General features: G+C 39.5%; 1 protein-coding gene across 1 annotated transcript in view; it reads left to right on the top strand.

Annotated features, from left to right (window-relative positions):
• TANC1 (tetratricopeptide repeat, ankyrin repeat and coiled-coil containing 1) overlaps positions 1 to 24,974 on the top strand; it is a 223,611-nt gene that overhangs the window by 77,528 nt on the left and 121,109 nt on the right. The window contains exon 3 of the mRNA XM_077883375.1: positions 950 to 1,029. Within this exon, the coding sequence (XP_077739501.1) occupies positions 969 to 1,029 (61 nt within the window). The 5' untranslated portion in view covers positions 950 to 968. The remainder of the gene's footprint in view (positions 1 to 949; positions 1,030 to 24,974) is intronic.

The raw sequence follows: 24,974 nt of genomic DNA, 5'->3' as shown, positions 1-24,974 counted from the left end.
CAACCTGCTTGCCTTCCACCTTCTTGTCCTTGGTGCACTAGCAGGGGTGTGATGGGTAACACAACCCATTTGGATTTGTTACTGCTGGGAGTTGTCCAGCCATCTCCTCCGAGTTACTGGAGGAAAAAGAGAGCTGCAGGAGACTCAGTGATGAAATAATGGTCCTTTTGTCTGTCTCTTGCTCTAGGGATGGTTTTAGGTTTCATCTTAGGCCTGGGCCATTGTGTTGTTTTTACATGCTCAGTACAACGCTGTTTAAAAATGCAGCTTATCATTTAAAGGATTCAGCTGTAGTGCCACCGTTCTTCTTTCGTCCCCATCCCCCCCAAAGTCCTCGATGTATGTAGTAAAAACCCACTGCAGTGTGTGCTGTTTGATTGGGTCCCCTGACATCAGCTTAAAATGTTTCCCTTGTATTTATTTTGCAAATGCTTATAAGGTATGTTTTAATCTGATAAACTTCCAAAATGTTTTCCTTGTGGTTATATAATCAGTAGCATCTGCAAAACATGCCTTTAACCATGTAGCTTTCTTCTTAACCATTATCTTGTTGATTCTCTGTTCTAATGTTTTCTTTTGATGAACTGGGGTTAGGAGATCTGAATTCCTGTGCCAGACATCTTACAGTAACGTGCCCAGATTTAGCCTCATAACCTTAATTAGATGTGGAATGCTGAGAATGCTGTTTTTTTTTTTTAAACTTTTATAACAAGCCAGTGAACTTCTGATCACTTCATTAAAAGTTATAAAACACTCCTTGGGTCTTTAACATTTAGTTCCCCATCTTAGTTTCTTCATAGAAAATAAACGTAAAACTCAAGGTATGTTTAGATTCTCCTGAACAATCTGTTAGAGCCTAAGTTACCTTTTGTGTCAGTATGTACATTATATTCCAACTCACAACCCTTAATTCCTCTTCCCTCCCCTCCCTTTTTTTTTTTTTTTTTAGAAGCAAAAGAGTGTTGAAAATGTTAAAAGCTGTGCTGAAGAAGAGCCGAGAGGGAGGAAAGGGGAGCAGGAAGGAAACAGGTATGTACAAGCAGGTGGCTGTGGGGCAGCAGCTCCTGCTCACTCTAGGCTGGGAGGATGCCATTGCATTGGGAATGGGTCCAAAGAGTGTTCTGGGTTGGAACGCACATAACACTGGAAGCTATGAGAAACGAAATAGATTTCTGAGCTTTCTTATGGGAAGTGACTTTGAAAATTGAGTTTGCCTTACGAACCAAATCCTTCCCCAGAAGACTTGTAAAGTTCATAATTTTAACAGAACATTCAGATCCAGAGGCAGTCAGAGTTACAGACCTGGAGGGATAGCAGGTGTGTCCAGGAATTTGGTTTCTAGAAAGCTCTTTCCCTTTTCCCACATGCAATTGCATTTTATATGTTTGACCAACTGCTGGCTGACTGGTCCTCGCCTTTTGAGTATCAGATTTTCCACCTAACAGGTGTAGCCTCACTCAGTGCCAGACTGCTAGTTTTCATTATGATGAGAGCTACTTAATTTGGCTTGGATTTCATTCCTGTTTATAGAGTTCTGTTCTGGTGCTTATGTGGTCATTGTGATTCTTCATTGCCTTCCATGTGATAAACTCTTTTAAGGTTATTTAGGTGACCACTTAGTGGTCTGTTTTTCTACAAAAATTACATATTATTTACTATTGTACAATAAAAATCTGTTAGTCTGGATTGATTTTCTTGGAATGTACTATTTTACTCTGCAAACTTAACGATAATCCACAGTGGAGAGTGGTTGCTTTTCTGAATTATTGTATATTGAATAACATTTCAGTTTTAATTTCTATTACAGTATAAATACACTTATTACCATAACATCGCTGAATTTTACAGTTAACTTTTCAATTGAAAAGATCTTGCAGTACCTTTTATTACATATTATGTAATATATGTATATAATTACATAATGTTTGTAATGTTATGACAGTGTTAATGTCTGTTGTTTCTGTACATAGGTAATAGAATAAGTGGGCTTAAACTTTTTAGTTATATGGAACTTAAGTAAATTTGCTGTTATCCCATAAACCAAAAAGTCTGCAAAACAGCAAACTTCCTTTAAAAGGAGAATCTTTATTGTAAAGTTACTGTTAAAATTCCACTAGAAGCTTCTCGTTAATGCCTGCATAAGCGGATACAAAGAAAAAAATCAGTTTTTAATGATAGAAACGAGACCATAGTCAGCTTTTAACCTTAAGAAACCACCCCCCTACCTTGAATAATTAATTAGAATTGTTACTATGGAGAATTTTCAGTTCACATATTTCCATCCAGGAGGACATTCACCCTCTGCTGGGTCAAGGCCAAAATATCTTTCTCTTTATTTCTCTGAAAGCAGTTTAAAAAAAATTTTCCCCCCAGTTTTGGCTCATCTGACATTCATCCTAGGGACTTCATTATTTGCTTCTTTAGATGCCTTTGTAATTTCCAGCATAAAGTTAGGTCCTAAGCTGTCTGGCTGGGGATGCCCAACCAGTGGCCCGGGTCTCCAAGCCAAAACTCCCTATTTAGTCATGGGAGTCTTTCACAACAGACCCACCATCCTCTTTGACCAGTGCCAGTGAAATAACAGTACAGTAATGATTTGGGGCACCCTGCCTTTCAGAATGGCCAGACAGTGAACATAGTTTGCATTTGTAACTTTTCCAGTTTTAAAGCATGTGAGTTTTGGGTTTATTTCCCCCTCTGGTCTTTAAGAGCAACTACTGTTTTTTTCTGAATCATTTCTTCATAATAATTCCCACACTATGGCTTTTCACTAATGCAAACCAACTTGAAAAAGCAATGGGACTATTTCTCATAAAACATCTGTATGGTATGTGCCTTTTTTCTGTTAACTAGAACCTGGTTGTGTTAGTTGGAACAAAGCAGATGGAATCTTAAATCTTGATGAAGTTATGTCACAAGATGATTGGGGAAAATACTTGGAATTTGACCATTCATATGTTGAGCTCTGTGCCAGCTCTCATTATATAAGTAGATCATAGCTAAGTTTCTCTGTAAATTAAAGCTGACTGATCTACGGAGACTGCCCTGAAACTTGAGCAATAATATCTCCTGCAATATGGAAAAATATTGCTCTACTGTTTGCAATTAAAACCAATCTTTGTTACAAAGACAAAGGAAAATTCATTTCTATGTACTTGAACTCACAATTACAGAAATTTAGGAAATATTTAGGTCTAAAATACTGAGCTCAGCATTTTATATATCCTTTGTAGATTGTTTTTACAATCTTGAACCACACTTTTTTTTTTTTTAAATTGAATCAGCTTTGAGAATTTAGAAAGCATAATCACGGAGTTAAATTCAGTATTCTTTAAAAGAATACAGATATTTTTCAGAAATATTGAAAAGTTGTTACATTTTCAGTTCTTATCTCTAAAAGAAAATGTCACCTATATCTACTTTAAATTACTGATAAGATTTTAGTAGGTATTGAAATTTAAGTTACATGTATATTAAAAGTATTTGAAATATGTACAGTATTAAACTAAACATTGAGTGAACTCTAAATATAGAAAACCTTTTTAAAAAAACAAACAAACCCAGGAAATGCTTATAGCTAAACAGAAGTGTTTTCTGGAGGCTGTAGAATTGTGTCAGAGAATACAATATTAAAAACTTAATGTTTTGGGGAAAGTACATTTGCGTTGTCCCCACTATTCCATCAGTGCAAATGAGCACTGTGTTTCTCTTGACCTTGAGTTAGGCCTGAGGGAGTAAAAATCAATATTAAACCACAATGTGGGGAGAGCTAGGTAAGGGCATATGTATATATTTTTTCCTTTCCTTTGTCTTATGTTAGGACTCTGATCTAAGGCAAATGTTTATTTTGAAGCTCTCCAGAGAGAAGAGACCACATTTTTTTTTTATCTTAAGTGACCTTTCCTATCAAAAAACTTTCATGTTACTATTCTTAAACCTACTTAAATTTAAAGATGAAATAATCACTGTACTATAAGTATATTGAGAATGTTCTGATACAAATCTGGACCAAAAAGTTTAGAGTTGATATAAAGAGCAATGTAGAGAATGAATATCTTTTCTAAATAGTGCAATAACACTATTTAGATAATGCATGGGAAAAAGTCCCATTTTGTAATAGAAACAAAAACTTTAGAATTCAACCTACGAAGAAATTTGCAAGCCTTACATTGAGGAAAAGAATGAAACTTTGCTGAAGCACTTAAAGGAAGACCTGAATAAATGGAAAGAAATACATTGTTCCCAGATGGACAGATGCAGTATCTTAACTTGACAGTCTCTTATAGAATAACCTATAGATTCCATTTAATCCCTGATGAAATCCCAACCATTTTATTTTTAAAGACATTGTTCTTTCAGAGCAGTTTTAGGTTCATAGCAAAACTGAGCAGAAGGTACAGAGATTTCCTCTGTATTCTCTGTCCCTACTCATTCATAGCCTTACCCATGATCAACACCCCCTACCAGAGCAGTACGTTGGTTACAGCTGATGAACCTACACTTGACACATTATGATCATCCAGATCCCATAGTTTACATTAGGGTTCAATCTTGGTGTGGTGCATTCTACGGGTTTGGGCAAATGTGTAATGATCTGTATCTGTTGTTACAGTATCATACAGAATATTTTCACTGCTCAGAATAGTTTTTTTTTTTTTTAACACAACATAACCAGTTGATTTAAAAACTCATCTGGAAGAAAAAATGCTTAAGAATAGCCGAGGAAAAATGGAAAGTGTGGGTCAAGTGTGTATCCAAATGGCTGAGCCTGGTTCCCATGCCTGGCTTCTAGCTGCAGGAGAGACAAACGTGTATTTTGACTTCTTAGCTTCTGTAGGGTAAAGTGGGCTTCACCTCCCACTTCTGTCATCAACACAACATCAACAATAAAGTAGAAGGTCCCTTCTACTTTAAAGGCCAAGCACAAATATTTCATATAGAATAACCACTGCTTCACATAGTAAATGATTTGGCTAGTTTTTTGGACTCTTTTTTTTCCTATTCTCCAAGAAATGAATCTTAATTCTATTTGATATAATTGTAGCTCACAGTTGATAACCATTTTGGTTTTTTTGGTCTCTCTCTGTCTCTATGCATCCCTTCTCCTGCCCTCTGCCAATCTTGAAACCTTAGCCTTTTACCCTATCCTTTTCTAGTTGCTCTGTTTTGGTGTGGAAGTAGCTCCAAGTTGAGGCAGAAGAACAAAGTTTGGTGAACTTGTAATTGTGGTACTGCCTCAATTAAAAAAGAGACTAATGAAGGAAGGGTAGGTTAATATGCCAAAATAATTGTTTATTAGTGTTTTCCTTTCAGTTTAATTATTTGTGTTTTTTTTTTTTTCTTTTCAGTAGGGGGGCTTAGTTTGAAGCAATTTATTTAAAAAAAATTTGACCCTCACCTTTTCATCGTTAAAACGCAGCTGGTCGGCTAAGTGCACTTATAATGGTGTTAATTAAGACATTGGATAGTCTCTAAACTTGAGTGTGTACTGAATTAATCTGTTAGCTTTGCATCTAATCCTTCACTTTGAATTTGTAGTAAAAGGAAGCTGTTTGCCTCTAAAGTTTAAAAGCCATTGATGTGATTGTTAAATGTGGTATTTTAAGCCATTCCAGGCTGCAGTCTGGTTTTCAGTGGTACCTTCTAAAAATGCCTCAATACAAACGATGCTTTGTTTTATCCGGAAAATATGAAGCTGCTTTTGATTATTCTGTGCTGCATTGCCCATTTTCTGTGGTTGTGGACTATTATTTAGGAATTTAGTGCAGTGACTGTCTTGCTGAGCTATGGATATTTGGTATCTTGTTGTTAACAGACTCCAAAAATGTTTCCCAAGCAACAAAACAGGCAGAAATAATTCAGTCTAAAGGTACTGTATTTCTCTTTACCAGGGTACTTAAGTAAATTCTGTAAAGTATTGGGACATGATATAAACACAGGCTAGAGGCCAAGCTGGTTTTTGGTAGAATCAGGAATGCAGTTCCCTCTGGTTTGATTGGTTCCTTCACCAGTTTCTCTTTGTTGTCTCTTCTGCATGTCTCAAAATCTAGAAAAAGCAAACTTGGGAATTAGAAGTCACAGATTCAAATCCCAGCTTGATTGATTACCTCCCAATTTACATGAATTTGGGCAAATTCCTTAACTTGACTAAGTTACCTTACAGAGATGTTTTCAGGGCAAAATGAGAGAACCTTTTTGCAGAAGTGTCTCACTTGACACCTGGCTTCTGCTACATGTGCTGCAGAGCTTTGCTTTCCTGAGAAAACTGTGTGCTACCTTGAACAAACAAAACCAAGACTTTTTATTCTTTCCCACTCTCAGGCAGAGGAACGATGTTCTGGAAGCTTCTTTCCATGACTACCCGTCTCCAAATGCAGATTCTGCCTTCGTCTTGGCATACTGAAGTCTTTTGTGCCATCTTTACCCTTTCCCTCCTAACAAAACTGAGAAAACGGAGTCACTTGTCTCTTGTATGGTGGTTGATACTTGGGAAATCATTTATTTAACCTTTCAGCCTGTATCAAGTACTGGCATTTTATTTTTTTCTTTATGAAATTAAACTAGAAGACTTTCTCCCTTGCTGAAGAGATTTTGGGGGTCAGTAAGCGGCTTTAAGAATAGTTTATAGTTTCTGAGATGTTTCATTTCAACACATTCTTAATTAATGAAGGTCTTCCTATGTAGGAGGCTCTGCCCTCCATCCTCTTTGTAGTTTTCCCATATGTTTTTGGGAAATAGAAAGGATGAAAGAGAAGGAAGAGAACAGATACTTAACATTTATCACGTGTCAGGCGCCTACACGTCATGGACCAAGCTGGTTCATCCTGAACAGCCTGTTTCTTGTGAAGGGCATAATTAGAGAAAGCTCTGGACAGAGAAGGTGAAATTAAGACACCTCCTGGATCTTCTGTGTTTTCCAGCCAATAAGACCCCCAGCAAGTCACAACCTATCTGAATCATCATAAAGTTTGTAGTGGAATTCTCAACAACACTTACTTGCTTGGGTCTCTTTGTATGTGTAGATGACCCATGAACAGTGCAGGGGTTAGGGATTCTAACCCTCACACAGTTGAAAATCTACGTGTAACTTTTGACTCCCTAGAACGTAACTACTTAATAACCTATTGGACTGGAAGCCTTGCTGATAAAATAATCTATTAACACCTATTTTGTATGTTATATGTATTATATACTATATTCTTAAAATAAGTTAGAAAAAAATTTGCTAAGAAAATCTGATGAGAAAATATATTTAGAGTACTGTTTTAATGTGGAAAAAACAAAAGCTACATATAAGTGGGCCCATGTAGTTCAAACCCGTTTTGTTCAAGGGTCAACTGTATGTGTAAATGCAGTAGGAAACTAAATAGAGAAATATTAAATGTTACAATTCAGAGTCTGATTTTTTGCATCAAATCTAATTTTATAAATACTTCTTAAAAAATTAAAGCTGCTTTTCTGTAAAATTACCCAAAAACAATGGTCTTATTTTCTGTATACCTAATTTTTAAAGAGCTTTGTCATGTGTAGTTTCTGAATTCCCATAAAAATTCTATATCTGGGGCAGCCCCAGTGGCTCAGCAGTTTAGCGCTGCCTTCAGCCCAGGGTGGGATCCTGGAGACCCAGGATCAAGTCCCACGTCGGGCTTCCTGCATGAAGCCTGCTTCTTCCTCTGTCTGTGTGTCTGCCTCTCTCTCTAGGTCTCTCATGAATAAATAAATATCTTTAAAAATTTTTTAAAAAATTTCTATATCTTAATTTTAATGTGACCATTTGGATTTTTTTTACAGTTTTTTTTTTTTTTTAGAGATTGAGAGCAAGTGAGGGAGAAGGAGAGAGAATCTTAAGCAGGCTCCACAGCACAGAGCTGGGCGAGGGGCTTGATTTCACGACCCTGAGATCATGCATGATCTGAGCTGAAATCAAGAGTTGGACTTAACCAATTAAGCCACTGGAGTGTCTCCAATTTGCATTTTCTAGGAAGAGAATTCCAAGGTTTTATTTCTATTCTACAGAAATATAAAAAACTTGATTTCATATAATCTTTTGGCAAATGTAGTTTCTGAGTGGGGAGATAGGCTAAAAGATATGACATAGATGGACTTTTTCTTCTGTGAAGGATGTTGTAAGCTTACTATTCCTCTTAAAGAGGATGAGGCTTTGACCTTGCAGATGTCCTGCAGCTGATGGATGGCCACTAGGGCTAACCTGTTGGATAATGTTAGTCTTGGCATAGAGCTTCAAATTGAGAAACCTTTATTTACAGCTGAAAACATGGAGTTGGAAAGTAGAATCTACATCTCTCCATCTTCTGGCGAAGACTCTTTCTGGCCTTCTTCCTGTGTCCTCAAATGGCAAGAGAGACAGCAAGCTCTCTGGGACCTATTCTTATAAGGACATCAGTCCCATCATGAGGGTACTTCCCTTGTGATGTACATTAAAACTAATTATCTCCCAAGGGCCTTATCTCTAAATACCACCATGTGGGGGTTTAGGGCTTCAGTATATGAATTTTTAGGAGACACATTCAGCTCATAGCACTTGTCTCTATTCTGATTATAAATTTAATACTATATTTCATTATAAAACATACCATATTTCAGGTACCTCCAAGGAAGAAAGAACTACTGTCAATTAACTGATATCATACTTTATTACCTAAAATGCTTGACCTACTGAAGATTTCCTTTCTTTAGAGAGTTATTTTTATGTATCTCAATCTTTTTCAAAATAGGGGTGCCTGGGTGGCTCAGTAGCTTGGGTGGGCATCTCTTGGTTTCGCTCCAATCATGATCTCAGGGTTTGGGATTGAGCCCTGAGTCAGGGTCCACACTTGGCAGGGGGTCTGCTTGGGATTCTCTGTCCCTCTCTCTCTGCCTCTCCTGCTTATGCAATCACACACACTCACTCTCTCTCAAATAAGTAAATAAGTCTTAAAAAAAAAAAAACACAACTGAAGGGAAATATAAACAGGTTGGTTAAGGCCTTTCTAATTTATATTTAGAGCCTAATTCTTTTAAGTCTTTTTAAAACCTCGTTGTCAATATCCATTTTTCTCTACACTATATTATCTTCTCTGCCATTAAGAGCATTGACAATTAAGTGCTTTTTGAGTCCTGTACTATTTTCTCCAGGGCTTTCTTCCAAGCTGAAAATCCCCATTCTGCAAATTTGATACTTTCATGATCTCAAAAGGAGATTTTAATGGAAAGCTTTCAGATAAAATCCAGGGTTCAGGACACCTGGATGGCTTAGTGGTTGAGTGTCTGTCTTTGGCTCAGGTCGTGATCCTGGGGTCCTGGGATCGAGTTCTGCATCAGGCTCCTTACAGGGAGCCTGCTTCTCCCTCTGCTTATGTCTGCCTTTCTCTTTGTGTCTCTTATGAATGAATAAATAAAAAAATCTTAAAACACACAAGCCTCTGGAAAATAGATATCTGTGTACAAACCTGATTATTTTAGTAGAATGTTTCTAGGCAAGGAATTAATAATGAAAGGAAACATCCTTTTCAGAAGCTTTTCATACCTCTTGCCAAATTGTTTTCCAGATGGATTGTATTGATTGCCACCTGTATAAGCTATATGTGAGTGTGCTTGCTTGCATGATTTTTACTAGGGTTGGGTATTTGTAGATTTTAATAATATTTGCTGATTTTATAAGTTAAAACATGTATTTGTCTTTAATTAGCATTTCTTTGAGATTGATAGACCTTTTAAATCTTCAGTGCCCTTTTATATTTTCTCCTCGTTGTCTCTTTATGACCTTGTACAGTCGACCCTTAAACAATATGGGAATTAGAGGCACCAACCCCCCCCCATTCCTCTCCACCCATGCTCAAAAATTCAAGTATAACTTTTGACTTTCCCAAAACTTAATAGCTTGTTGTCGACCAGAAACCTTCCTAATAGCATAAATAGGCAATTGACACATTTTGTATACTTATCATAAGCTGTATTCTTACAAAAGAATAATTAAGCTAAAGAAAATGTTAAGAAAATAAGAGAAAATACATTTACAATACTATACTGCATTTACTGAAAAAGATCTGCGTCTAAATGGATCCGTGTAGTTCAAACCCGTGTTGTTCAAGAGTCAACTGTATGTTTTTTTTCTGTTGGGAATGTGAGAGGCTCTTCAGTCTGGTTCTTCCCTTTTCCTAGTATGGCCCCTGGTGTGTAGTAGTGGGATTTCCTTATAAAATCACTCACAGGGGAATTTTTATTGAAGTTACTGAAACCTGTCTGCGTTCCATGAGTAGAAGTGTCTCTGGTATTTTAAAATTCCAGGTGTGTATTGAGGTAGAGACTTTGCTCATCTGATTGGCTTCTATTTAAGAAATTTATAGAGAAACCAAAATAAAGGCAAAAACCAACTCAGAATTAGTCATCAGGTTTTCCACTGTACTTGATAACATTCTGCCTCTGTGCACAGTCAAAAAGTCTACTTACCTCCTGATACCTGGATGCACAGCCTGGTTCTTGGCAAGTTGCTACCAGCAGGCAGAGATTGTTCCCAGATAGTTAAGCATCTCCTTAGTAGGTATAAAATTTTTAATTCATGGTTCATAATCTTAGATTGTTAGATGTAGGGATTCTTTTTCAAACTAGGGTAAAGTAATGGAATTAAAGTTTTTAGATCCAGAAGAGTCTTAGAAATTGAGTTCAGTTTCTTTTTTTTTCTTCAAGATTTTATTTATCTTAGAGACAGAGACGGAGCATGGGTGGGGGTGGAGGGGTGGGGAGTGGTAGAGGGAGAGGGGGAAGCAGGCTGAGCGTGGGGCCTGATGAGTCTCCTGATCCCAGGACCCTGAGATCAGGACCTGCGCCGAAACCAGCAGTTGGACGTTTAACCGACTGAACCACCCAGGCGCTCCAGTGTCTTCATTTTTTGAGGAATATTTGGAAATGAGGCATTGAACAACTGCCCAATGTTATATAGCTAGTTAAAACAAACATGAGATTGAAGTATATTTTCTGACTCCAGATTAGTTCGGTTTTTACTATGTCTCTGGCTAGCTCTATTATTTTTATTTTTAGCACTGAATAAATATAAAGGAAAAGCTATCTCTGAGATAGAAGATAGTAGATTTCTTTTATATCTATAATTTCTCTCTCCAGGAATTTTGATTTCTACCCTGCCCCAACCTCAAAGGATTATTTCTGAGTTTCTTATATGGTCTTTATCTAGACTCAGTAACTGTGAGTAGTACCTCTTCTTTTTCTATATCTTAAGGACCATTTCTGCTTGGTGTCTTTGAGACTGTTACAAATATTTTGTTTTTGTAAAGCCATTTAAACACCATAAATGTAAATAGCTAAATATACAATTATTAAAAAGAAAGCTATACAGAAGTATTAGAATAAAGACACATCCTTATTTCTTCTCTGCTTTCCTTTTGCTCTCTAAAGACAATTAATGTTAATGGTTTCTTCTTTCATCTTTCCAGATATTTTCTGTGTATATATGTGCATATGTACATATCCTTAAGAAAACTTACACAGACTTTACAGTGTTTTATTTGTAAATTCGTTGATTGAATTTTTACAAATTTTTCACTAATACATAGGTTTTTAAAAGGTTGCTTAACATTACATTAGACAGTCTAATACCGATTGTAATGATGACAAAAGGGATACAACCATCAATAGGGGAATAACGAAATAAATTACAGGCTGAGTCGCCTTGTACATTTCTGCTTGTGCTTTTATAAGAATAATAATTGGTTAACAAGTTTGTTGATTTATAATTTCCTAGATTTTTGTCAAATTGCCCTTCAAAAAGGTGGTATTAAATTTACAGTTCCACTTTCAGTCTATGAGAATGCCTATTTACACTTACCAACATGGGCTGTAATCAAATTATTTCATCTTTGCAGTATGATAGGCAAAAATTGTATCTTCTTGTTTTAATTATGCAGTTCTTCAGAATGAATTCAAACACATTTTTATGTTTATGGGCTATCGGAAATCCTACTGCCTGGATTTGCATCCTGGCTCCATAGTTTATCAGCTCTGTGAACAATGAGCAAATTACTTAAACTTTCTGTGCCTCATGGGTCACTTATGAGGATTAAATGAGTTAATATGTATAAGGTGCTTAAATCCATGCTTGGCACATAGTATATGTTATATAAGTCTTTGTCCTAGAGATTTAAATTTTTTTCTCTAAACTGCCTGTATGCTTACCTGTTGTTGAGTTCAGTATCTGTTTTAATATTTTGGTAAGTGGTTAACCATTAATTGTTTACCAACTAGAGTTCTAAGCAAGCCATACATGTCAGGTTTAATTTTGAATTAAAAAATCTAAAAAGATTCATGTATATTTCATCCTTCATTTTTGGTAGGATTAAGTGAAGGATTTTGTTTTAATTCTGCAAGTTCAGTGTTGAAAGCTGAGAGGTTACACATCGTTATTTCTGGGAGGTCAGCGCTCTTTCTTTTCCTGCTTTGTATGAGAGTTTTGATGCTGCTAATCTGATTAAACCTCTTAAAGCTACATCCTTAGCTCTAAGATTATGAAGATTAGAGATTCTGGAGCTTTCCCCCGCCCGCTCCTCCGTCCATTAAATGGTTTCCATGGCTGTTTCACTCCCCAAACAGTATTTCAAATCCCTTCTGATTCGTGGAAGCAGCATCTCAAAGATGAATGAGCACTCTGCTGGCTTGCTTCAGGAAACTTGGAGTTCCAGTTTACTGTAGCTACTGGCTCTTTTTGAACGAGTGTTTCATTTTTCTGAACTTCTGTTTTCTTGCCTATAAAATGAAGGTAATAATCTGTCATATAGTAATTATAAAGGTCAAATGAAATGAAATTTTTTTTTTTTAACTTCAGGCCTGATAATATTGATGATCTGGGGAGTTTGTTTCATTTTTACCACATGGTATTCTTGGTTTGGGGAAATTCCTGCAAAGTGGGGAAATAAAATACACCTATAAATGTTTAAATTTATATCGAGAGTTTTTGATACCCAAATGTTGTGAGGGAGGGTGAGATCTCTATTTTACTTCTTCATAAATAATAGAGAAACTAAGAAGTGAATTCTCTGGGAGAAAATAGGGCAATGCTGACAAAAGTTGCTCTTTGAATATTTATTATGTATCGCTAAATGTTTATAAATGGTTATCCCACATAATCAATAGCTTATTGGTAGAGATTAAAGAACTAGTTTAAGATTTTGCTCTGCCACCTAGTAACTGCACAGATTTGAACCCATTTTGTTTGTCTCCAAAGCCAGTGTCCTCTGTAGTATAGTAGCCAGGTTGTATAAGTTCAGTTCCATTTTTGGAAGAATAGGGATAATAACAATAGCTCTTTCCTAGGGTTGTTGGTTTTCCTGATGATTCAGTGAGTTACAGGGCTTAGAAAGTGCCTGGACCATAATAAGCATTTTATGTTTGCTCTTAGTAGACTTGTGTCATTTTGACTCACTTTTCCCCCCGACTCCTTGACCCCTTTAGCCTTTAGTGAATGGCAGCGTCTTGGATATTTTTGTTTCCTTGCCTTTGTGGCAGACATAGTCCTGGCCATTTTATCTGGTGCAGATGGAGGAGAGCTGTGGTGATGGTCTGGCTTTAGCAGAGTACTGTGGGGGCAGTTGCTGTAAATAGTCTGGGATGGCATGTGCTGGCCAGGATAGGGAAGGGAGAAAGAATTTAAGCCCCTAACACAAGGATCTGCCAAGAAGATGTGAGTGCACTCAAAGTTGTGGTGCCTGTGTGATTTGGTATTCACTTTGTCTTTATAAGAATGGGCTCTAGGGTAGTTGTTTAGTAGTGCATTGATTCCTAAACCTGGCTGCTTCCCTGGAAGCATTTGTGAGTCAAATTCCCAGTGGTAGGGCCCAAGCATCTGTGTTTGAATGGTTAGCTAGGTTTGAGAGCCACCGGGATGCTGTTTGTTCCTAAGACTATGCAGGGCCAGCTCCAGCCAGCTGTAGCAGAAGTACATGTATGTGACTTTGAAAACTCTTGGGAGAGGGAGCTCCCTTAGTATCTAGTCAACCCTGTTGTTGGCAGCCCTCTAAAGGTGAATTTGAAATACAGCTCTACAACGAGATGAGTGACAAGGGTTCCATTCCAGAAATAAGCAGGGACAGGATTTCATCAAAGTAATTTGTCAGTATATTTTATTTGGTTCTTGTGTTTATGTCGATTTCTCATCAATATTTGCATATTCTTTTGCTTCCAAGTTAGATACATGAGAACTAATAGCTATTGAATATGATTTTGATGTTTAATTTATGCACAACTTTATAGGAATTGTTAGAGGGCTGTATTTCTCAAAGCGATGCTCAGAGAATGAATGGAGTAACTTGCATTCCATTTTATATTTGAGAAATCATGATTAGAGTGGAATGTTAATATGGTTAGCTGTGGTGAGACAATATTGACATTGTTGCTAAGATATTGTACTAGACATGTCATTGAGACTGCTGTTTTCAAAACTGAGCGATGCTTCCCCCACCCCCCACCCCCGCCATTGGCGGTGCTGGTGTAGCAGGAATATAGCACATAAAATAACGGATGCAGAAAATGTAGTCTTCTCATTCTCTCTCTCCACTCCCTGTACCCCTCCCCCTCCATAGAGGCCTGAAAAGGATCTTGTTAAACAGCCACATGTACACAATTGACTTAGTCTGCTTTTTTCTAGAATGTGTGCTGAATTGGCTATATAGCATTTTTAACATGTTTTTGTGGGGAAAGAAACTTTCAGTGCTGCCTAGAAACTTGGAGGTATTTTCCCCCAAATGTTTATAGTTCCCATTTTCCTTGTAAGGAATTGAAATAAGATAAATGGTAGCAGCTCCCTCTTATCCTTCCTTTCTCTTGTAATGAGGCCTGTTGGCAGCAGAATTGCTGATAGGACTGCCAGAGTTTGGATTTGAGTAGTTAGTGAGGGGGTGGTATGCTGGTTATGGTATTGTTCTAAAAGTCTTTTTCCCTCCACGTATTTTTCCACCCCCAAAATGTCATCGTGTCCAATATGACAGAATGTTCCCTATGATTATCATTCAGGGAAACATGACTTGCTAAATTATCTGTGGATGACAGTCAGAATTTCTTAAGCACTAAACAGTGTTCAGTGCTTGGTACGCACCTTGGTTAGAGAATCCACAGTGTACGGAGGCAGGCTAGTGTAAAGCCATGATGAAGACTAATGACAGCGGGTCAGGCTACCTGGGTTCAAATCCAGACCTACCACTGTGGGCTGTGGGGTCTTAGGCAGCTTACTTAGTAGCCTGCATAAACATTAGTTCTCTCAACCATAGCCCAGGGACAGTGACCGCAAATGGAATAGGGTGAATAAATAAACTAATGTATGTGACATGCTTAGTACAGTGTCTAGTACAGAAAGTACGGCTTTTACTGCTAACTTAATCACCATCATTATGATGAGGACAGATACATTTGATAAGCATACATATATAGTTAGAGAATTCTATATAAATCCTGATGTGTTGCTTGAGTGCTTGCTATAATGTGAAATTCAAGGGTGAGTGAGCTCCAGCAGTCATAGCGAGGCTAAGTGTGTAATTGAGGTGGAGAATGGCTTTAGGAGTTGGATATTCAGTGGGTGGTTGCAGTCCACAGGGCTGCCTCCTTGCAGGTGGAGGGCGCCATTCACCTAGATGTGAGACGTGCAGTGTGGTGGTCCTACCCTCATCATTCTTCACATCATCCCCAAGATCTGCAGAAAAAGGAGTTTTCTATGTTATACGAAGTTACATTCAGGGTGTCGTTTTTGAGAAGGTTTAATATTAAGAGAAGGATTGATTGGTTGGAGATGGGAAGTTGTATGCAGAGAAGTCAGAGTGTAGACAGAGCTGGGGCAGTGTGGTTCCTTTGAAGTATGTAGAGTAAGGAACTGCATCTTGAGCCACATAGTGAGTGTAGGGAGAAGTCAGTCCAGGCCTTCACTGTGAGAGCAATCAATAAGGAAGACCATTCAATGTCTGTAAGACCTGGGGAAAAAGATGACCATGGACAGTGTGAGCTACAAGGGCAAGTCTGATCCAGGTGGATGAGTAGGCGTAGTTGGAGGTGCCTAGATAAAGGAAAAGTGAGCCCTCCTTCCTGGGGAAGGGGCTTCTTGAGAGCAACAACTTAACAGGTGTCCAGCAGGGGTTTCCTGGGAAACCTCCCCGAGATGGAAAGAGATGGGTTCAAATTCATGTTTCGAAGAAATGTTTAATGGAAAATAAAATATGTTTCTGTATAAAATAATCTCATTATAAAAACGTTAGAACATATGTCAAACCAAAAATGTAAAAGGGAACAACTGTTGCTACTTCTGCCCCCTTAAGAATAACCATCAACATTTTCTCAAACCTCCTCCTAGCTTTTGGTTGTGCATATTATTTTCCTATTGTCATCATATAGCATATACAAAAATTGTATATACTGGTTTGAATGTTTTTCCCATATGTTTTTTAAAATGTTGATCATATGGTAGACTCAAATTTTTCTTTTTCATGATTTCAGTTCTTTGGCCGTGAAGACGGTTGTTGTGGTGTCCCGTGTTCTGCTTGTTTAGGAGACAGTGGAGGCGGGGGGGCGGTGTGAGAGAGCTTTTTCTACCCAGTGTCACAGCCATGCAAAAAATGTTAGCCATTGTTTGTAAGTTTTGGCACAGGGCACTATTGTCTTAAGAGGTTGCTAGATAAGGTAAGAGATTATTTCTGTACTATGGAGTGAAGGATATGGTTCAAAAATCACATTTCCTGAATGAGAAGGGAGTAGAAGCAGAAGAGGGATGGTTGAGTGAAGTGTTTGAAGGTTGGGCTTGGGCAATAGTTTATAGCCCCTCCCCCCTTTTTTCCCTTAATGATAGTATCTTCAATGTTGAATAGTTAATTTTGGTTCTTAAGTCACTTATTTTTATTTTCCCTAAGAAGAAGAAATGGGCTGTGCATTTTCTAAGCCTTTGAATATCTGAGAATGTTTTTTGGTCGATATTGTGTTTAATAGAAAACTTGGTGTGGTTTTATAAGGTTTGGTCTTGCACTCCCTCCCCTCCAGTTTCGTAGATGTTGCTTTTGACTTCTGGTTTTTGGTTACTGGAAAGAAGTGTTGTGGGTTGAATTGTGTCCTGCCCAAAGGTGTTGAAGTTCTAACTCTCGATACCTGTGAAGGTGACCTTTGGAAGTAGGGTCTTCATCGATGTAATTGAGGTAAAGCGAGGTCATACTGGATTAGTGTGGACCCTAATTTATGCATTTAGAAGAAAAGCACAGACACAGGATGCCACGTGATGACAGAGGCAGAGATTGATGTGTCTATCAGCGAAAGATAACAGGCAACACCGGAAACCAAGAAAGGCATGGACTAGATTCTCCCTTGGAGCCTTCAGAGAGAGCCTGGTCCTGCCGGACACCTTAATTGTGGACCTAAAGGCTCCAGATACGGGATAGAATAAATTTCTGTTTAAGCTACCCCGTTTGTGCTATGCTGTTAACAGCAGCCTGAGGACCTAAGATAAATAGTCTCAGGGCAGTTGAATTCTGGTTCCTTTGAAAGTTTTTGAGGTTTTGTAGCCCTTTAAGTTAAAAAAATTTTTTCTTTTTTCTTTTTGTTAATATATACTTACCTGGATGTTTATGGTAAGAAAAAATTCTCGGGGTGCCTGGGTGGCTCAGTCAGTTAAGTATCTGCCTTTGGCTCAGGTCCTGATCCCACAGTCCTGGGATTGAGCCCCACATGGGGGGGGGGGGGTCCCCTGCTCAGCAGGGAGTCTGCTTCTTCCTTTCCCTCTTCCCCTCCTCCTATTTGTGCACTCTCTCTCTCTTGCTCTCTCTCTCTTAAATAAATAAAAACAATCTTTTAAAAAGCTACCAATTTAGTTTTTCCAGGATGAATCAAGGTGTGTTCCCTTTAGGGACACAGCCTAGGACATGGTATGGTGGGTCCTTTTTAATTGAAATGCATTACTTAAAAAAAAAATGATTTGTTTTTAGTTTTTAAAATTATCATGTCCTTGTTTCTTCCCAGAAAAAACATCTTTTGTTTTTCGTATCTATAATCTTTTCTCACATCATTAAAGTTTTATCCCTCTCTGTGCCTGTGGAGACTTCCTCAAGCTTGTTCTCTTATCACCGAGTGGATTTTCTACTAGGGTTAATTCTACTCTTTATGCCTGAAATGTGGATCATAATCCGGCTCCTGCTTGTTAAATTCCTTACTTTCTTCCCTTATTTTTAATCTGAGTCCAGTGTATAGAGAAAATAAGAAACACGGCATATGAAGGATATAGAGGCCGTGTTATCCTGTCCTATCAAGGGTGCTATGCAGTTCACTGATTTTTTTTTTTTTCCTTTTTTTCTTTTGAGTCTTCAGGAAGATATTCCCTTTCCTCTCTCTCAGAAGTTCTAGGTTTCCTCATTCTCACACCATTTATTTTTTTGGGGGGTGTTTGTGGGGGGGGGGAGGCTTTTCATCGAAGAGGAAAGGTCTTGTCAGCTCTGTTTTCCCTACATGGATCTCTTGGTTCCTGCCAGTTGGCATGGGGCGAAGACAGGAGTGGGCGCCGGGGTAAGGGCCCTGATAGCTCCTTGACCCAGTGGGCTCTGCGTGCTTAGGTCCTCAGCTGTTGCAATGACGACGAAGCTGCCCTATCGTTATCCTTAACATTATTGGGAATTCTTTCCTTTTCTAGCACTCCCTTATCTTTCCATATGCTTTTTGCATTTATGAGTTTGTCTTTTACTTTGAAGTTACAACCAACTTATTGGGGTTTTGGGAGACGTTTGCTAGCAGTTTTAAAGGAAACGGGAATTCATGCTTCTATCACCTTTAGCCTCCCACCACCCCACCCTTGGCACTCCTGGCTGCCCCCCCTCTCCCTTGCACCTCTGTATTCCTTGGTCCTGTCGTGCCTCATTCCTAGCCCTTTCAGCCTCTGCTCCCCCGCCACCCTCTTCACTCCTCTAGCCTATCTTTCCTCTTCCTGCCCTCTCCCTGGCAAACTCTGGATTATCCTGTGTGTGCTACAACCACAGGTATGCACAGCCACACCCCACCGCCAGCAACAGAGATGCCCTGGACCTGGAAGAGAGCCAGAGTGCAGGGTGGGCAGAGAAGGAATGAAACATGTACCTACACAAAGCCTATCGATGGGAGCAAGTGTGCTCGATGAACTGAGAATCTGACCGCCTTCAGAATAGGGTCCTGAACTGTGTCCTCTTCAGCCAATGGAAAATAAACTCACCTCCTAGCAGTCAGCCCCACACACCATAACGTCTAGCAGTCTTTGTGGAATAGATCTTCATTTTATCCATTTGCCAAGTCAGGCCATGGTGGGTGGCCCTTTTAGATCTTGGTATCTATAGGTGGTTCAGTCCTAGGGAATACAAATTTAAAATATTTACAGGAAACATGCACATAAAATGTAAACCATGTTAAAGTGTATACCTCCCATCCGTGCTCCGTTCCTTTTCCAGAGGCAGCAACCACTGGGCCTGGTTCCTGTGTGTCCTCCTAGAAAGCCTCTGCACGTGTACAATTGTGTATGTTTGTTTATATATATGAGTATACAGTGTATATATATGTATGTATACAGACAGGCACACGGAGGTATATATAGACACACACTCAAGGAATGTATACCGCATCCTAATCATCTGTGTGATTGAGTATTCCCTCCAGTTTCTTTTCTTTTCATCTCTCCCACCTCTGTCTTGGAACGGGAGCATACACATTCGACCACCTTCCTGCCTTGGTGGTTCTCAGTCTCAGGCTGCACCTGAGAAGCGCGCGGGGGAGAGCCACCAGTGCCTGAGCCATACCCCAGAGCAGCTCTGACTGCCTCCCTGGGCAGGGCGCTGGCTTCCCTGTGTGCAGGGATTGGGAATCGCAGCGTCAGTTGTGCGTGGGAGCGGCAGGCCTAGCAAATCTGCAGAGTGAGTGGGGTGTGTTCCACGGGCCTGCCAACTATACCTGACAAGGCAACTAGAATAATGGATCCCATGCAGACTGAAGATTGAAGATGAACCCTGCTGGGTTGCTTTGACCACAAGTGGCCCGCTACTTTCTTCTTTCTCTGGGCTGGTCCAGATTCTTGGTTCAACGGGGTGTGACTGGCACTCTGTGCATCCGCCCTGGGCACAGAGAGCAGGCCCAAAGGCTGCAAGAGTTTAATTGGGTTTACCGCACAGAAGAAGATGAAAGGAAACTATTTAAGGTGCTTGATGACTAAACATCTATCTCCCATCCACTTCGCTTGTATGGTGACAGCATAAGGTGTGGCTGACGGAAAGAAAATTAATGATCTGGGCCTGGGTGCCTCCCAAATGGAAGGATCCAGGAGTGCTGTGGAGCTAATTAACCAGCCAGCACGAAAAGTGAAAATAGATGAGGGAACAGGTTTCTTCTCACGGTGGCCTGGTGCTGCATATAGACCTGTATATACTATTTTTGGCATTCCTTATTAACTATTCAGAATGATGTAATGTTGAAAGGCATAGCTCAGTAGGCTTTTCTCAGGGTGGCAGAAGGGATTCTGGATTGGACGGTCTGGGTTCAGACTCCACTCTTGCCACTGGCCAGTGTCCGCATGCGAGATACCCCCTGCTTTCCATATGGTGGGTCTTATTGGCAGAGGAGCATAAAAACAACACCCACTTCACAAGGTCTTTGTGAGGATATGAGATAATGAGTATAAAGTGCCTTGAACCCTGTCCTAACACATAGTATGCCAAGGAAAGCATTTATTGTGTTGTAATAGGGCTCGGGGTGGGAATTTTTTGGAGATCTTGTGTTTTTTTTTAAGCTTAGAAACTCTTGCCTGGTGATCTGCCTTAAAGGAGAATTTTGACAATAAGAGAGGAAATGCCAGTCTCTTTCCTCATGGCCTGTGTCAGGGTAAGGTACATTTGGTTCTATAACTACTGAGTATTGAGAATAAAAACTGAGGATCGCATTTACTGATCTCCATTTAGAATCCCCTTGGTGGATTTTTGAAGACAAAAGGATAAACTTGTCCTGTTGACCAGGTTTTTCTTTACTGGGGGGTGGCGTGGGGTGGGAATGAGCTGCTTTGTTGCCTCTTGGCAGTATTGAGTGTTAGTCATGACTCTGAATAATGTTCTGGAAAATTGCTTTCTTGGATACATTTATCTTATAACTCTCTTTTTGAAATGTACGTTAACAATCAGTAGCTCTGGCTGGTTATTTGGGGAGACCCTGTAAGATATAAAACAGTTTAAAGTGCTCTCAGTTGTGGAGAGAGCCTTCCAAAGGCTCCCAAAATGATATTTGGATCTTGTGGGAGGAAATCTTTTCCAATTTTCTAGGTTTTTGTAAATATATATGAATTATGTGGTTATAAAACCTTATGATGGAAAATATGTTTAAGAAACATTAATATGTTCCCAGGCAGGGACTGCACAAAAGATGCCCTAGCACATTTAATGCCCTAGTTAAATGTATTGCACAAGCCCCGTTTTCTGGAACTGGATAAACAGAACATCTTTTCTTTCTATTCTGAGCTCCCATCCCCCTCCCCTCTCCACCTAGTCACTTCAGTGGTGCAATAAATGGAAATCTTATTTCCTGCATCTGTAGATCTATTTACCTGGATGTCTAAGCTCTCCCTTCCTTTTCTCAAGTCTGTTCTTTCTGAAATGCGATTTTGCTTTCATCTCCCTGGCTTCTTTGCCCTCTTGGTTTTTTTTTTTTTTTTTTTTTTAAAGCCTTCTCTAATCCTGCACTCCATATACTTGAATCTGTAATGTTGAACATTGCCATTCCGCATAGACACCTTTAAACATTCATCATCTCCCAGATTTGCATTTTCTTCCATTATGAACTTAAATCCCTTTTTACAGTCTGTAACAGTGGAAAAAATTTTTTAAATAAAAAAACCAGGGATCCCTGGGTGGCGCAGCGGTTTGGCGCCTGCCTTTGGCCCAGGGCGTGATCCTGGAGATCCAGGATCGAATCCCACGTCAGGCTCCCGGTGCATGGAGCCTGCTTCTCCCTCTGCCTCTGTCTCTGCCTCTCTCTCTCTCTCTCTGTGACTATCATAAATAAATAAAAATGTAAAAAAAAATAAAAAAAAATAAAAAAATAAAAAAACCATTATCAAAAGCCATTTCTGCCAATTTAAAATGCCTGATTGGATGGCTTTATCTCCTTTGATAACTCCATTATCTTTGTAAACTATGACTTGGATTTATAGTTCTTTTGTGTTGTATGTATGTAGCATATGTATGTATTTAGTTATATTTATTACAAAGAGGAAGAACCTTATGCCCCTATTCCCTTTATGGTCTTTCATTTTTGGAAATCAAAGAAGTGGTGATTTTAAAATAAGAAAAGTGTGTGTGTTAGGGGCGGGGAGGGTTTATGATGGAGGCTGTGTGTGACAGGCAAAGCCTAAACCTTAAAAGCAAAAACGTGCTGACCCTTTATAGATCTCCTAACTTAAAAACGTGTCTGTTTGGGGGAACCTCCATTTTTTTTTTTTTTTTCAAAATAAAGTTCTTAAATGTATGGGGCAGGGAGCTGGCCAGTTGTGGGAATTGGGAGAGGAGGTCGTTCTAGGTGTGTGGCTTCTGCTCCTCATTGTTCACCTCCATGTCCCAGCTTCTTGTCTCTGAAACAATTTGATTGGACTCGACGTTCTCTGAGATTAAAAGCATGTTGGGGTGGATGTGCATGTCTGTGGTATATAAACGTTCCATGGGAAGCACCTGCCAGTGGAACAGGAGGCGGCCTGGCAGATCGCTGGTGGTTGATAACATGGTTTTCCTGCTCTGGAGAGGATACCTCATCCTACCTGGGCTGGCATTTCTGCTACAGCAATGGATAGGGTGATTGAAGCATGTCTCATCATTTAATTGAGGTAGGAATAAAATAGGTCACAGTTCAAAGAACACCAACTATTCGGAGCTAAAGGGAAATGTGCCCACAGTGCTGGTTATTTCAGTGAAAAAGGTTTTAATTCCTCTAGAAACCTCTTTAAGCATCTGCTGAGGAATGTTAAATCAGCCAGGGAATTTCTGATGTCATGTTGCCCAGAACCAATATTGTATGATTCTCGTGGTGGCCCCTAAGAGATTTTCACTTTCTTTCACTGACATTGCCTGTGTCCTTGTGATGCTCTTGGGTTTACTTTGACCTGAACCCCTTTGCTCTCATGGAGTTAAAGTACCAGGCTCCAGAATGCTGCCTGCAGCTTCTAGGCTGCTGGATCACCCCACTTGTTTCATATATAAAACTTCTCTCCCTGCTTTGTGCCTTTTTAATAAAAGGGAGCTGGAGGTTAGACACCTGCAACTGTGTCTTTAAAACAAACTAATGGGACAGCATGTTTGGATGGACATGATGATGAGATGTCAAAGTAAACTTGAAATGGAAACCTTTCCTTCCTGAGTCCCATCTCCAAGTCTCATTTTATTGCAGACCACATCAAATCAGAGTGCAGCTGTTCTGAAGGTCCTCATGGTTACAGCCTGCTTTGGAAACTCACCATACTTGGAGTTAATGAAAATATTTGCTTTGCATGATATAAACAAAGTTTATGGGCAGAATTTATAATTAGGAAACTCTTTAATTTTTTTATTTTTTACCCTTCACTCCCCAGTTTTTTTGTTTATGTCGCATTAGAGAATACTAAGGATTTAAGAAATAAGAAAATAAACCCTTTCTCAGTAATGAGCTTTACTGTTTTTTTTTTTTTTTTTTTCTGGTGTTGTCACAGTAGAGGCATTTCTCCCTAATTTTGTGTGTCCCCATCCAAATTAAGGGGCTCGAAGTCTGGTTTGGGTTTTTTTGTACAGGTAAGAAATACTGGCATATGAGTAGAGAAGACCCTACCTAGTCACAGCCCTGCTCCTATCTATCAGCGTTTTGACTACCAGGTTTGTGATTTCGATGGCATAAGGGCAGTATAGCTCTTTGCAAACCACATGGACAACCTCTTCAGCCCTCCCCCACTTCCAATTTGTGTTCCCCTTGGGGCTATGGCCTCAGCAACTCCCAGGTTCTTCTGTCTCCTAAAATTCCTTGCCAAATATCCAGGAATTAGGTGACCAGCCACCATTCTTATAGGCATAGCACCTGCTTGCATCCCCCAGATGAGCCCAATGTGGCAATGGGGACTGGTTGTGTGCCAGATACTGGACTAGAGAAAACTGCTCTCCTTCCCTCTACTTCAAGTCTCCTCAATATATGGAGGATACTCAGCCCCAGCAGGCGTTGGCATTATGGTGTACCCCTAGCTCTGCCTTTGGGTTCCTTCTTTTGACAGATAGTCAAAGGAGAGGCAGCTGGGAAACTTGATGTCCTGGTTCAAGACCTCACGGAGGTGGTTTCAAAAAGATTTCTGGCTTATCTCCAGTGGTGGAAGAGTAGCTCCTGAGTCTTGGGAATTGGTGGTGATGGGATCCTACAGTGACGATCAGGAAGTAGGGTGAGCAGCGAGGGTCATAGGAGGACCAGAGTGGGTGATGTTGCTGTTCACATAGATCCTAGGATCTAAGAATTCCTGCTTCCTTCCCTCAGGGACAGAATGCTTGTGTGAATGTTTTTGTTTTGGAAGTTCTAGTGAGAGTTTCCTGATAATTTTGTGTTTTTCTTCAAATACCAATAACTTGGACATTTACTGATAAATCTTTATTTTCCCAAGTCTGTTAAAATCCCTTCAAGTATAGCTGGCCCTGGGGAGACTCAAATGACCTTTCTAATGTTGCCAACTTATTCATTGTGGGACCCACAGCTTTTCCATTCACAGCTTTGCTGGTTTTGAGTTGCCTTTGAAAGTCAAGCATGAGCCTGTCTACCTGTTTTAACCTTGCACCCTTACCCCAGTCTGTGCAGGGAGTGACTACCTTTTTCACCATGCCTCCTAACATGAAAAACAAGCACAGCGATGTGCTTTGAACTTGATGGTTTGGGTCACATCCCTTTTGAGTCTTACACACAAAGATCTATAAAAATTAAGCTTCTGACTCAAATCCAAGCCTTGATGTTTCAGA

This window comes from Canis aureus, chromosome 34, assembly GCF_053574225.1.
Source record: "Canis aureus isolate CA01 chromosome 34, VMU_Caureus_v.1.0, whole genome shotgun sequence".
Taxonomy (NCBI): domain Eukaryota; kingdom Metazoa; phylum Chordata; class Mammalia; order Carnivora; family Canidae; genus Canis; species Canis aureus.
Note: the sequence above shows the minus strand (reverse complement) of the source record. Positions and strands in the feature narration are given on the sequence as shown.